Source organism: Armigeres subalbatus, chromosome 2 (assembly GCF_024139115.2).
Source record: "Armigeres subalbatus isolate Guangzhou_Male chromosome 2, GZ_Asu_2, whole genome shotgun sequence".
Lineage (NCBI taxonomy): Eukaryota > Metazoa > Arthropoda > Insecta > Diptera > Culicidae > Armigeres > Armigeres subalbatus.
Window position 1 is genome coordinate 9,979,000 of NC_085140.1, and position 12,968 is coordinate 9,991,967.

The 12,968-nt window shown below is 46.3% G+C and overlaps 1 protein-coding gene across 1 annotated transcript in view; it reads right to left on the minus strand.

The window, feature by feature from the left end:
* LOC134214020 (igLON family member 5-like) overlaps positions 1-12,968 on the minus strand; it is a 163,730-nt gene that overhangs the window by 60,966 nt on the left and 89,796 nt on the right. Inside the window, exons 4-5 of the mRNA XM_062693471.1 lie at positions 10,531-10,642; positions 10,257-10,432 (exon numbers count right to left, since the gene is read on the minus strand). Coding sequence (XP_062549455.1) covers positions 10,257-10,432; positions 10,531-10,642 — 288 coding nt within the window. The remainder of the gene's footprint in view (positions 1-10,256; positions 10,433-10,530; positions 10,643-12,968) is intronic.

Here is a 12,968-nt window from a genome sequence, read left to right on the forward strand (position 1 = left end):
ACTGAAGTTTTGTTCTGTTTTTGCAAAATAAAATAGCGATAAATAAATTTAAATACTTTACATATTTAACAGAATGTACTTCATTTCAAATAAATTCAATAGATGACATGTATAGTAGAATGTAAAAGAATATTTATTGAAAACTAACAAATCATTTAAGCTTGTGTGATTCGAAACTAATTTAAAGTATTTAATCAGATCTTCAGCCGAGAAATCACGTGGCTGGATTTCAAGTTCCAAATACCTCGGACTCAGTTCTTAAATTTCCCTTGTAACCTTCGATCCATGGCTTAGATCAGCGATTCTCAAGCTGGGGTGCATGTACCCATGGGGGTACCTTCGTTGGCCCCAGGGGGTACCTCCGACAAAAATGCGTAATGGAGTATGTATTACAATTCTATTAAATACTTATTCATGAAGTTGTGTAACTTGTGAAAATTGCGTTCTTTCAAGAGGCTCGGAAGCCTCCTTTCAAGAGGCTCGGAAGCCTCCTTTCAAGAGGCTCGGAAGCCTCCTTTCAAGAGGCTCGGAAGCCTCCTTTCAAGAGGCTCGGAAGCCTCCTTTCAAGAGGCCCGGAAGCCTCCTTTCAAGAGGCTCGGAAGCCTCCTTTCAAGAGGCTCGGAAGCCTCCTTTCAAGAGGCCCGGAAGCCTCCTTTCAAGAGGCTCGGAAGCCTCCTTTCAAGAGGCCCGGAAGCCTCCTTTCAAGAGGCTCGGAAGCCTCCTTTCAAGAGGCCCGGAAGCCTCCTTCAAGAGGCTCGGAAGCCTCCTTTCAAGAGGCTCGGAAGCCTCCTTTCAAGAGGCTCTGGCCTCCTTTCAAGAGGCCTGGAAGCCTCCTTTCAAGAGGCCCGGAGCCTCCTTCAAGAGGCTCGGATGCCTCCTTCAAGAGGCTCAGAAGCCTCCTTTCAAGAGGCTCTGGAAGCCTCCTTTCAAGAGGCTCAGAAGCCTCCTTTCAAGAGGCCCGGAAGCCTCCTTTCAAGAGGCCTGGAAGCCTCCTTTCAAGAGGCCTGGAAGCCTCCTTCAAGAGGCTCAGAGCCTCCTTTCAAGAGGCTCAAAGCCTCCTTTCAAGAGGCTCAGGAAGCCTCCTTTCAAGAGGCTCGGAAGCCTCCTTTCAAGAGGCTCAGGCCTCCTTTCAAGCGGCCCCGAAGCCTCCTTTCAAGAGGCTCGGAAGCCCCCCTTCAAGAGGCTCGGAAGCCTCCTTCAAGAGGCTCTGAAACCTCCTTTCTAGAGGCTTGGAAGCCTTCATTCAAGGGCCTCGGAAGCCTCCTTTCAAGAGGCTCGGAAGCCTCCTTTTAAGAGGCTCGGAAGCCTCCTTCCAAGAGGCTCGGAAGCCTCTTTTCAAGAGGCTCGGAAGCCTCCTTTATAGAGGCTCGGAAGCCTCCTTTCAAGAGGCTCGGAAGCCTCCTTCAAGGCCCCAGCCTCCTTCAAGAGGCCCAGGCCTCCTTTCAAGAGGCTCAGGCCTCCTTTCAAGAGGCCCAGGAAGCCTCCTTTCAAGAGGCCTGAAGCCTCCCTTCAAGAGGCCCGGAAGCCTCCTTCAAGAGGCTCAGAGCCTCCTTTCAAGAGGCCCGGAAGCCTCCTTCAAGAGGCTCAGGCCTCCTTTCAAGAGGCCTGGAAGCCTCCTTTCAAGAGGCTCAGAAGCCTCCTTTCAAGAGGCTCGGAAGCCTCCTTTCAAGAGGCCTCAAGCCTCCTTCAAGAGGCTCGGAAGCCTCCTTTCAAGAGGCTCTGGAAGCCTCCTTTCAAGAGGCTCAAGCCTCCTTCAAGAGGCCTGAAGCCTCCCTTTCAAGAGGCTCAAGCCTCCTTTCAAGAGGCCCGGAAGCCTCCTTTCAAGAGGCCCGGAAGCCTCCTTCAAGAGGCTCGGAAGCCTCCTTTCAAGAGGCCCAGCCTCCTTCAAGAGGCCTGGAAGCCTCCTTTCAAGAGGCCTGAAGCCTCCTTCAAGAGGCCTGGAAGCCTCCTTCAAGAGGCCTGGAAGCCTCCTTCAAGAGGCTCGGAAGCCTCCTTCAAGAGGCCTGGAAGCCTCCTTCAAGAGGCCTGGAAGCCTCCTTCAAGAGGCTCAGCCTCCTTCAAGAGGCCTGGAAGCCTCCTTCAAGAGGCCCGGAAGCCTCCTTCAAGAGGCTCAAGCCTCCTTTCAAGAGGCCTGGAAGCCTCCTTTCAAGAGGCTCAGAAGCCTCCTTTCAAGAGGCCTGGAAGCCTCCTTTCAAGAGGCTCAAGCCTCCTTCAAGAGGCCTGGAAGCCTCCTTCAAGAGGCTCGGAAGCCTCCTTTCAAGAGGCTCAGGCCTCCTTTCAAGAGCTCAGAGCCTCCTTTCAAGAGGCCCGGAAGCCTCCTTTCAAGAGGCTCAGAAGCCTCCTTTCAAGAGGCTCAGGAAGCCTCCTTTCAAGAGGCCTGGAAGCCTCCTTCAAGAGGCTCAAGCCTCCTTTCAAGAGGCTCGGAAGCCTCCTTTCAAGAGGCTCAGAAGCCTCCTTTCAAGAGGCTCAGGCCTCCTTCAAGAGGCTCAGGAAGCCTCCTTCAAGAGGCTCGGAAGCCTCCTTCAAGAGGCCCGGAAGCCTCCTTTCAAGAGGCCTGGAAGCCTCCTTTCAAGAGGCTCAGAAGCCTCCTTCAAGAGGCTCAAGCCTCCTTTCAAGAGGCCTGGAAGCCTCCTTTCAAGAGGCCTGGAAGCCTCCTCAAGAGGCCCGGAAGCCTCCTTTCAAGAGGCTCAGAGCCTCCTTCAAGAGGCTCGGAAGCCTCCTTTCAAGAGGCCCGGAAGCCTCCTTTCAAGAGGCCTGGAAGCCTCCTTTCAAGAGGCTCAGAGCCTCCTTTCAAGAGGCCCGGAAGCCTCCTTTCAAGAGGCCTCAGAGCCTCCTTCAAGAGGCCCAAAGCCTCCTTCAAGAGGCCCGGAAGCCTCCTTTCAAGAACTCAGAGCCTCCTTTCAAGAGGCTCGGAAGCCTCCTTTCAAGAGGCCTGGAAGCCTCCTTTCAAGAGGCCTGGAAGCCTCCTTTCAAGAGGCTCTGGAAGCCTCCTTCAAGAGGCTCGAAGCCTCCCTTTCAAGGCTCAAGCCTCCTTTCAAGAGGCTCAGAAGCCTCCTTCAAGAGGCCTGGAAGCCTCCTTCAAGAGGCCTGGAAGCCTCCTTCAAGAGGCCCGGAAGCCTCCTTTCAAGAGGCCTGGAAGCCTCCTTCAAGAGGCCTCAAGCCTCCTTTCAAGAGGCTCTGAGCCTCCTTTCAAGAGGCTCTGGAAGCCTCCTTTCAAGAGGCCTGGAAGCCTCCTTTCAAGAGGCTCAGGCCTCCTTTCAAGAGGCCTGGAAGCCTCCTTTCAAGAGGCTCAGAAGCCTCCTTTCAAGAGGCTCAGGCCTCCTTTCAAGAGGCCGAAGCCTCCTTTCAAGAGGCCTGGAAGCCTCCTTTCAAGAGACTCAGAGCCTCCTTTCAAGAGACTCAAAGCCTCCTTTCAAGAGGCCTGGAAGCCTCCCTTTCAAGAGGCTCAGAAGCCTCCTTCAAGAGGCTCAGGAAGCCTCCTTTCAAGAGGCTCAGAAGCCTCCTTTCAAGAGGCTCAGGAAGCCTCCTTCAAGAGGCTCAGAAGCCTCCTTTCAAGAGGCCAGGGCCTCCTTTCAAGAGGCCTGGAAGCCTCCTTTCAAGAGGCTCTGAAGCCTCCTTTCAAGAGGCCTGAAGCCTCCTTTCAAGAGGCCTGGAAGCCTCCTTCAAGAGGCCCGGAAGCCTCCTTCAAGAGGCTGAAGCCTCCTCTCAGAGGCAGCCTCCTTCAAGAGGCCTGGAAGCCTCCTTCAAGAGGCCCGGCCTCCTTTCAAGAGGCTCAGAAGCCTCCTTTCAAGAGGCTCGGAAGCCTCCTTTCAAGAGGCTCGGAAGCCTCCTTTCAAGAGGCTCAGGCCTCCTTCAAGAGGCTCGGATGCCTCCTTTCAAGAGGCAGGCCTCCTTCAAGAGGCTCAAGCCTCCTTTCAAGAGGCTCTGGAAGCCTCCTTTCAAGAGGCCTGGAAGCCTCCTTTCAAGAGGCTCTGGAAGCCTCCTTTCAAGAGGCCTGAAGCCTCCTTTCAAGAGGCCTGGAAGCCTCCTTCAAGAGGCTCGGAAGCCTCCTTTCAAGAGGCTCAAGCCTCCTTTCAAGAGAGACTCCGGAAGCCTCCTTTCAAGGCTCCAGCCTCCCTTCAAGAGGCCCGGAAGCCTTTTTTAAGAGGCTCGGAAGCCTCCTTTCAAGAGGCTCGGAAGCCTCCTTTCAAGAGGCTCGGAAGCCTCCTTTCAAGAGGCTCGGAAGCCTCCTTTCAAGAGGCCCGGAAGCCTCCTTTCAAGAGGCTCGGAGGCCTCCTTTCAAGAGGCTTAGAAACCTCCTTTCAAGAGGCCTCAAGCCTCCTTTCAAGAGGCTCGGAAGCCTCCTTTCAAGAGGCTCAAGCCTCTTCAAGAGGCTCGGAAGCCTCCTTTCAAGAGGCTCGGAAGCCTCCTTCAAGAGGCTCAAGCCTCCTTTCAAGAGGCCTGGAAGCCTCCTTCAAGAGGCTGAAGCCTCCTTTCAAGAGGCTCTGGAAGCCTCCTTTCCAAGAGGCTCGGAAGCCCCCTTTCAAGAGGCTCGAAGCCTCCTTTCAAGAGGCTCGGAAGCCTCCTTTCAAGAGGCCTCAAGCCTCCTTTCAAGAGGCTTGGAAGCCTCCTTTCAAGAGGCTCGGAAGCCTCCTTTCAAGAGGCTCGGAAGCCTCCTTTCAAGAGGCTCGGAAGCCTCCTTTCAAGAGGCTCGGAAGCCTCCCCTATCCGAATCCGATTAACTCTTGTTTTACAATTAACTTTGACTTCGCAGAAATGCGGTAGGAATGAGAGGCTCCGATCTGTGGGAACTCCAAGAACTTTTTTTTGTTGGAGATGGGATGCTCTCCCAACTTGACGCTTGGTCCGGACAACTGGTGCTTCCAACGGCAGACGTGTCCTCAGAGCGGCTTGGAGTGTCACCAACGATTACCAGCAATATATCGTCGGCATAGATGAAGACGTAAAAAATCGGTAGAAGTGAACGAAACTCACCAGTCTCTTCCGGGAGAGTCCTCGAACCCTGGTTTCCAATCAGAACTTTGAAGTGAGCGTCATGTGAGAAAGTTTCGAACAAAAGTGAGGATGTTGCCGGAAAATCCCAACTCACTCAATTATTGAAGGACGAAGGGAGTCCAAGTCTTGTTAAAGGCCTTGGAGATATCCAAGGACACCAGGTCACATTTTTTCCCCTTATTGTATGCATTTTGCAAAACATCACCCAAGTTTGCAAAATATGTGCCAGTACCGTACCCTGGGCGGAACGCATGCTGTCAGAATACGAGTCTACCTTCTGCTTTCTAGTTTGTCGCGTAGCCACCGGTTCACCATTCTCTCGACGACCTTGGACACACAAGAGGTCAGCGAGATGGGCCTGTACTTCATGAATCCCGGGAGATGTTGTTCTAAGAAATGGGGATGAACAAACTTTTTCGCCACTCTTCCGGGAAGGTCAGCCTTCTTTCGGTTGACCAACTCTAGGAACCGGATCTTAGCGAAAGGCGGTAGATTTTTCAGCATGGGGTACTCAATCTTGTATGGACCGGAAGACATCCCATTACTGTTGGAAAGGGCGAAAGACAGCTCGGCAGCAGAAAACGGTAGATTGAAGCCAGAACTTTGTGCATCTGGGGGAACCTGGAAGGTTGCTGGGACGAAATGTTACCAGTGATTGTCCACTGAAACTCGGTAGAGTAACCGTTCTATGCTAGCCCGGCAAAGTACTCCCCAAGTGTGTTGGCTATCTCAGTGGAATCGGTAATAGTACTACCGGGTGTATCAAGGTGGATGTGGAAAGATCTTCGCTTGCCACTAAGCGCGTTGGCTTTTCCCCATAGTTCCCCACAGTTTGACCGGATTGACCGAATCGAGGAAATCCTTTCACTGTTTTCTCTTAGCTTCAAATATTACTGACCTGCATTCATAGTACTACTCTTTGTAGACCTTTTATCAGGATGACCAGCGTGAAGTCTCCGTAGCGCTCGGAGGGCCTTTCTCCTCGTTTTAACCGACAGTTAATCTGACCACCAGCGTAGTGCCTTTTGTCCTGGCCGGCTGCATTTTATGCGAAATTGATCAAATAACCCACGATGTTTTCATTTGGTCGCCTGAGATAGAAAAAAAAGCCGTTTTGTTGGGTGTTCATTTCAGAACCCTGCGCTTATCATCGGCGATACTAGCTGAAATCTTATTTTGAGCCTATTTCATTCAAAAAACAGAATATAAAAGTCCTTTTCATCAATGCTGCCGATAAAAAGCATCTTTTTCACTAAATTGCAATGAATCTTATCCATTTTTCGACTAGAAATGTACTTCTTTTTATTATTCAGACCGCATTCGATTTTGGCAACGAAGACGGATTTTTCCGAAAATTGTGAACAAAGCCAATTTTTCGCATAGTAATTCTCAACCGATAACGATATGCTGTAAAATCAACACATTCAAGCTCTTCTACTTTTTTGTAGAAACTTCCGAAGGAATTCCTTTTGAAATTTCTGAAGGAATTTATGGAGAGATTTGTTTAGGAATTCCTGGAAGAACTTCCGGAGGAATTCCAGGAGAATCTTCTAGAGGAGCTGGAGAAGATTTTCTGAACGAATTATTTGGGGGAACTTTCAGAGAAATTTCTGGAGGAACTACCGGAGGAATTGTTGGAAAAACTTCCAGAAAAACCTCCGGAGGAATTCCAGAAAAACTTTTGGAGGTATTCCTGGGGGAACTTCCGTTAGAAATTTCTAGGAAGAGATAAGGTCCGGTAAAAACTACTGGAGGAATCTCAGGAGGAACTTCCGGAGGAAATTGTATGGAATTTCAATAAGAAATTGTTAAAAATTCTGATGATGAATTTCCATTATAATCTGTTAGGATGGAGGAATTTCCGTAAGATCTTGCGCTGGAGTTCTTGGAGAAATTCTTGAGGAAATTTCTGGATGAACTTCCAGATGGATTCCCGAAGGAATTTCTGAAGGAATTCCTGGAGGATCTTCCGAAAGAATTTCCGAAGGATGTTGTAGAGGAATTCTTTGAGAAATTTCTGAAAAAAAAATCAGAAGGAACTTGTGGAGGAATTCCTGGAGGTGCTTTCTAAGGATTTCTGGAGGCATTCCCGACGGAATTCTCGGAGGATCTTGCGGATGAATTCTTGAAGGAATTTCTGAAGAAATTTCAAAAGGAACTGGCGGAGGAATTCCTGGATGAACTTCTAGATAAACTCCCGAAGGTATACCTTTCTATACTAAAGTATACTTTCAGATGAATTCCCGAAGGAACTTCTAAAAGAATTTCTGGAAGAAATTCCGAAGGAATTCTCGGAGGATCTTGTGGAGGAATTCTTGGAGGAATTTCTGGATAATTTTCAAAAGCGTCTTGCGGAGGAACTTGCCTATAAACTCATGAAGGTACTTCCAGATGAATTCCCGAAGGAACTTCTGAAAGAATTCTTGAGGGAACTTTCGGAGGAACTTCCGGAGGAGTTCCTGGCAGACCTCTGAACTTTATAGTCAGTAATTTCCGCCCTTGCATCCTTTTTCTAGAGAGTGCTTCAAACTTCAAATCGAGAATTTTCGATCGATTGATAATCTGTAAGTATAATTTACTTGGCAAAATGGTATTCATGTTTGATTCAAACTAACTAGAACGTATCTAATTGATGTATGTTCGAGTGTGTAGAATCCAAATATTCGTGCCATTTGGAGTTATTACCGCAAATTAAAACAAGTCAATAGATCTAAAGGCCTTACTCTAGAATTGTATGAAAGTATAATAACACCTATTCTAAACATTATACAATTAATCTGATTTCATCCATCAACGAAAACATTATTGCCGAGATCTTTTAAATATGCTCTTACAGAACAGATTTATATAAGAACAATCAGGTTTAAAAGATAATTTACGGTCCAATACTATGATCAATATAGTTTTCTGATTGATCAGCATTCGTTGAATTTTAGTTTTTGAAAAACCCTAAATAACGAGTTAAGCCAAGTTTTATTAAATTTCTAATCTCAAAGTTTTTCCCAAGCAAAAAAAAAAACCGTTTCCCCGAAATTGAAAAGTCGCAACAACTTTGCGGAAAGTGGAACGCAAAAAGGTGGCACGACGACGATAAACAAACATTAATGGAGATTGATTTCAATATATCTTTCTTCGGTAAACTTTTCCGCCTGGGATCGGCCAAACTGGACTGGACCGGGCTGGACCGTGCGTGCGCGGGCTTTCTGGACCTTTACCCGTCAGCCCCTTCAATGCGAAACGGAGCGAAAGAGAGACTTTTGGGACCTGCCAAAATAAGGTGTCGACAAGTGTAATTGAATAAATTGAATTTTGTCGGACACCAAATTACAGGGGACGTGTCTGCTGGAAATAAAAACTTTGATTGAACGGCGGAAAATCAAAACGTGAAGAGTGCGCACGAAATAGATATTGTGGGTTGGGTGGCCAAAAAGGGCCCCACACGTGGCATATTGCGTACATCGTAAACAAGTCAACCTAAAAAAAAGTTTTTCCTTCGTCTCACCCATATGGGAAACAGATGGCTTTGGGTATTGGCTTTGCTGCTTCTTAGCGTATTCTGGCTCCGAGCGACGCAGTAAAGGTGAGGGCGGGAGTTGAAGGTGACACAATTTGCCGGATGTAAGACATGGGTTCTCCTCCTCTGCACGAGCAACCGGGATCATCCTTCAAATGGGATGGATTTCCACTTTTCCTAGACTGCGGTGACTCTCTTTGACTGTATTCAAAGTAAGGTTTCGAAGAACCGGCTTTTTTGTGATGAAAGAATGGATCGGATTTGCACCTAGCTTGCAGCCGGTTGAATGAAGGAGGCTATCAGAGTTTTTAAGAGAAATAAAATTGGTTTTCGAGGTAATACCATTTCCACCACCGGATTAGTGCTGTTCTTTTCATAAGAAAAAGATATTTGATATGGGAGAAGCAGTCTTTTGAGAAAAATAAAAAAGTTTTATTTTCGTTTTAGGTACATTTTAGTGCCAGTTTTAATAATATCGATATCATGAAAAAGTTGAAGCTGTTCAAGCTGTGCAAATGGAAAATGGCATACAAAAAAATAAATCCATTTCTGCACGGTTGATGGTTTATCGAAAACGAGCTGAATTTGTTACTGAAGACACTCAACTAAAAAAGCTTAATAATTATCTTTCGGATATGTGTGTTAAATTAGTCCAATCAACAAAAAACAATTTTTTTTCGTGCTGCCAACTCAAAGCGAAACAGAGTCGGCGAAATATGAACCCGTAAACATTTTGCTCCGGTCCTAATCATTTTCATCACCGTTCCACCTCCTTTGCAGTTGAAGTAGCAGAAACCCTCTTCAATGCTCAATTAAACGTGCTAATATTATTTTACAAAGATTTATGATAGGGTACCAACTTTCCATATTTCATCGTCTGGTGAACTTCAAATAAATACAACACAGTTACGCAAAGTTCAACATAAATATCACGCTATATGAGCAGCGCAATCTAAACATCGCAATAACCGAGCCGTCTGAGTTTATGAAGTCGACAGCACAGCATCTTCTTCGCAAGTCAGAGGACATTTATCATTGCTCTCCATCGACCTTCATAAATTTCACCCCTGAAACGAATCGCAAGCTCGCTCGGCCGGCCACCTCCGGAGTGTGGCCGCGGGTGGCACCAATGCGACGGCGATATATGAACGACGCCACCCCAAGCTAAACGTGGTCCTCATTCGTAAGAGCTGATAAATGAACGTTGTTCACTGGCACATGAGGAAATTAAATTTCTTGAACATTTCTCCAAACGGCGCCTGCTGGCGAAACCAACCAAGCGACAGCTTTTTTATTACCCATACAAAGTACTTTTTCTGACAAACATATGTACTTTTATGACTCCGGTGCTGATATTGGGGACATCTGAAACTTTCACGCATATCGCTCGGAGTGAAATAGAAAATGATTTCTGTTCTCGGGTGCTCCATCGAGATGATATATGTTCGGAGTTGGGTTCTCAACAATTCTGCTCAGATGCTGGGCAGGTTTCCGCCTGTCGCCCGGTTGTTAATGTTGCTGCACTTTTGCTCGTTTATCAAAAGATCCCGATAGAGAAGCATTGCAGCTGTGCGCTGTTTCAGAACAATTTATGACGCACACAAAAGTTTCTGCTTAGAGACTCCCAATGAACACGGCATGACGTCGACGCCGAGTCAATTTTCTGGCAATGAATCAAATCTGATTCCCCGGGTGCGGCACCGTCCATTAATTCCCGATACTTGAATCAATGAGTATGGTCACATACCTTTGAGCACGTGCACGTAAATGCTGGATTGTCTCGCATTGGCAGGAGCGCAGGTGTAGTTCCCTCCGTGCCTGGCCGTGGCGTTCCGCACCGTGAGGACACTCGACGTCAACTTGTTCGTCGACACCGAAATGCCGTCCTGCTGGTCGTAGTTGACCATCCTTTCCTCGTGATACCTGGAGGGGAGGGGAAGAGTAGATTGCAAATCGATGGTAAAAACTGTCACTTCGTATGCTGGCCGACCAATCCCGACAAATGGCCATCATCCACTTACCAAAAGACGTACAACGGGCTTTCGGTGGCACGTTTCAGTTTGCATTCCAGCCGCAGTGTTGATCCCTCGTCTATATGCAAATCAGGTGCTTCCAGGATTTCTGCTACGGCCTCTGTCGTGTTGAAAAGATGAAATCGGAAAGGTATTATTCAGAACAGTTTAAATGGATTCAACGAGGAGGGATGGCTGTGGGGGGAATGATTGTTGCTGGAGTGTCGGTCGCAAACAGAGCGACAATAGAACGACATGAGGTTGTAAATACTGAAAACTCAAATTAGGCAAATCGATTTTCCGAAAAGTAAACTGTTGGTTTACTTGTTCTAAACTTGGTATAGGGGGAGATCCCCCCGAGCCGGACAAATTAGCCATTAAACGAAAAACTCTCATTATCCTGGATTATGTTTACTTGTACACTGGGGTCTCTTTTTACGCGGGTCGCTTTTTACGCGACTTTTTATACGCGGATTTTGAGATTTACGCGGGTTTTTTGGGATTTACGCAGTTTTTTTTAAGCGGTTTTAATTTTTACGCGATTTTTCGAAAAAGTCTTGAAATCACGTAAAAATTGTGAAAAGTTGATTTTTTATCGATTTTTGCGAAAGTCGTTTTTTTCGCGGTTTTCAAAAAAATATTCAAAGTCCTTTTCAAGGGAAAACACTTAGAATATTTAATGGAGGTACGATGCTGTGTCATAAGAGCGAAGGCCGTCAGTCCCGAAAGTCATTTGGCCACAGCCCTTAGGCCAAAGAAGAAGTGAGAAGGGAGGTGTAATATGTGAGATGTGAGAAGTGAGTAGCAAGAAGGTAGAAGCGAGAAGCGAAGAAGTGAGAAGTGATAAGTGAGAAGCAAGAAGTGAATAGTGTGAAGTGAGATGTGAGAGGTGAAAAATAAGAATTGAGAAGTGATATGTGGGAAATGAGAAGTGAGAAATAATTTGTGAGATGTGAGAAGTGATAAGTGAGAAATGAGAAATAATTTGTGAGAAGTGAGAAGCAAGAAAGAAGAAGTGAGGAGAGTGAAGTGAGAGAGCGAGAAGTGAGAAATAAGAAGGAAGAAATGAGAAGTGACAAGTGAGAGCCGAGAAGTGAATAGTGAAAAGTGAGAGCCGAGAAGTGAATAGTGAGAAGTGAGTAATGAGATAAACATGTGAGATGTGAGAACTCTCACTGAGAAGGGAAACTGAGAAGCGAGAAGCGGTAATTAAAAAGAGGAAAGTGAGAAGTGAGAAGTGACAAATGAGAGATTAGATACGATAAGTGAGATTTAAGATAGAAAAAGTAAGAAGCGAGAAGAGAGAAGTGAGTACGTAGTGAAAAATGAGAAGTGTGAAGTGAGTAGTGTGAAGTGAGAAGTGAGGAGTAAGAAGTTAATAGTGAGAAGTAAGAACTGAGAAGTAAGGAACGAGTGGTGTGACCCGAGAAGCAAAAAATGAGAAGCGAGAAGGAAGAAGTAAAAAGTGGATGAGAAGTGCGATGTGCGATGTGAGAAGTGAGAAATAGGAAAGGAGAAGAGGGAAGGCAGAAATGAGAAATTAGAAGTGAGAAGTAAGAAGCGAGAAGTGAGAACTAAGAAGTGGGGAGCAAGAAGTGAGAAGTGAAATGTCAGAAGCGGGAAATCAGAAGTGAGAGGCGAGAAGTGTGTGAGAAGTGAGAAATGAGATGAATATGTGAGATTTGAAAAATGAGAAGTAAGAAACGAGAAGTAATAAGTGAGAGCCAAAAAATGAGAAGCTATAAGTGAGAAGTGAGATTTATAAGTGAGAAGTGAGATTTTTAAGTGAGAAATTCGGTACGAGAAGTGAGGTGTAAGATGTGAGAAGCGAGAAGTGAGAAACGAGAAGTGATAAGTTAGAGCAGAGAAATGGGTTAGAAGCGACAAATAAGAAGTGAAATTGAAAAGTGATAAATTCAATGCGAGAAGTGAGATGTAAGATGTGAGGAATGAAAAACGAGAAATGAGGCGAGAAATAAGTTGGAGGCGACAAATGAGAAGTGAGAAATTCAATATGAAAAGTAAGATGTGAGAAGTGAGAAGTAAGAAGCCACAATTGAATGGAGAGAACTGGGTTGTGTAAAGTGAGATGGGAGAAGTGAGGAGCGATGCATGAAAAGTGGTAAGATGTGAGAAAGGAAGGCAATAAAGGTGAAGTTAGACGATACAAGTGAGGAGTGGGAAGTAAGAAGTGAGAATTGAGGAGCGAGAAGTGCAAAGTGAGAGGTGAGAAGTGAATAGTGAGAAGTGAGAAATGAGATAAAAATGTGATATGTGAAAAGTTAGAAGTTATAAGTGAGAGCCGAGAAATGAGAAGCTGCAAGTGAGAAGTGAGATGTAGAGGTGAGAAGTGCGACATTTGATACGAGAAGTAAGATGTAAGAAGTGAGAAGTGAGAAACGAGAAGTGATAAGTGAAAGCCGAGAAGCGAATGGAGAGAAATGAGT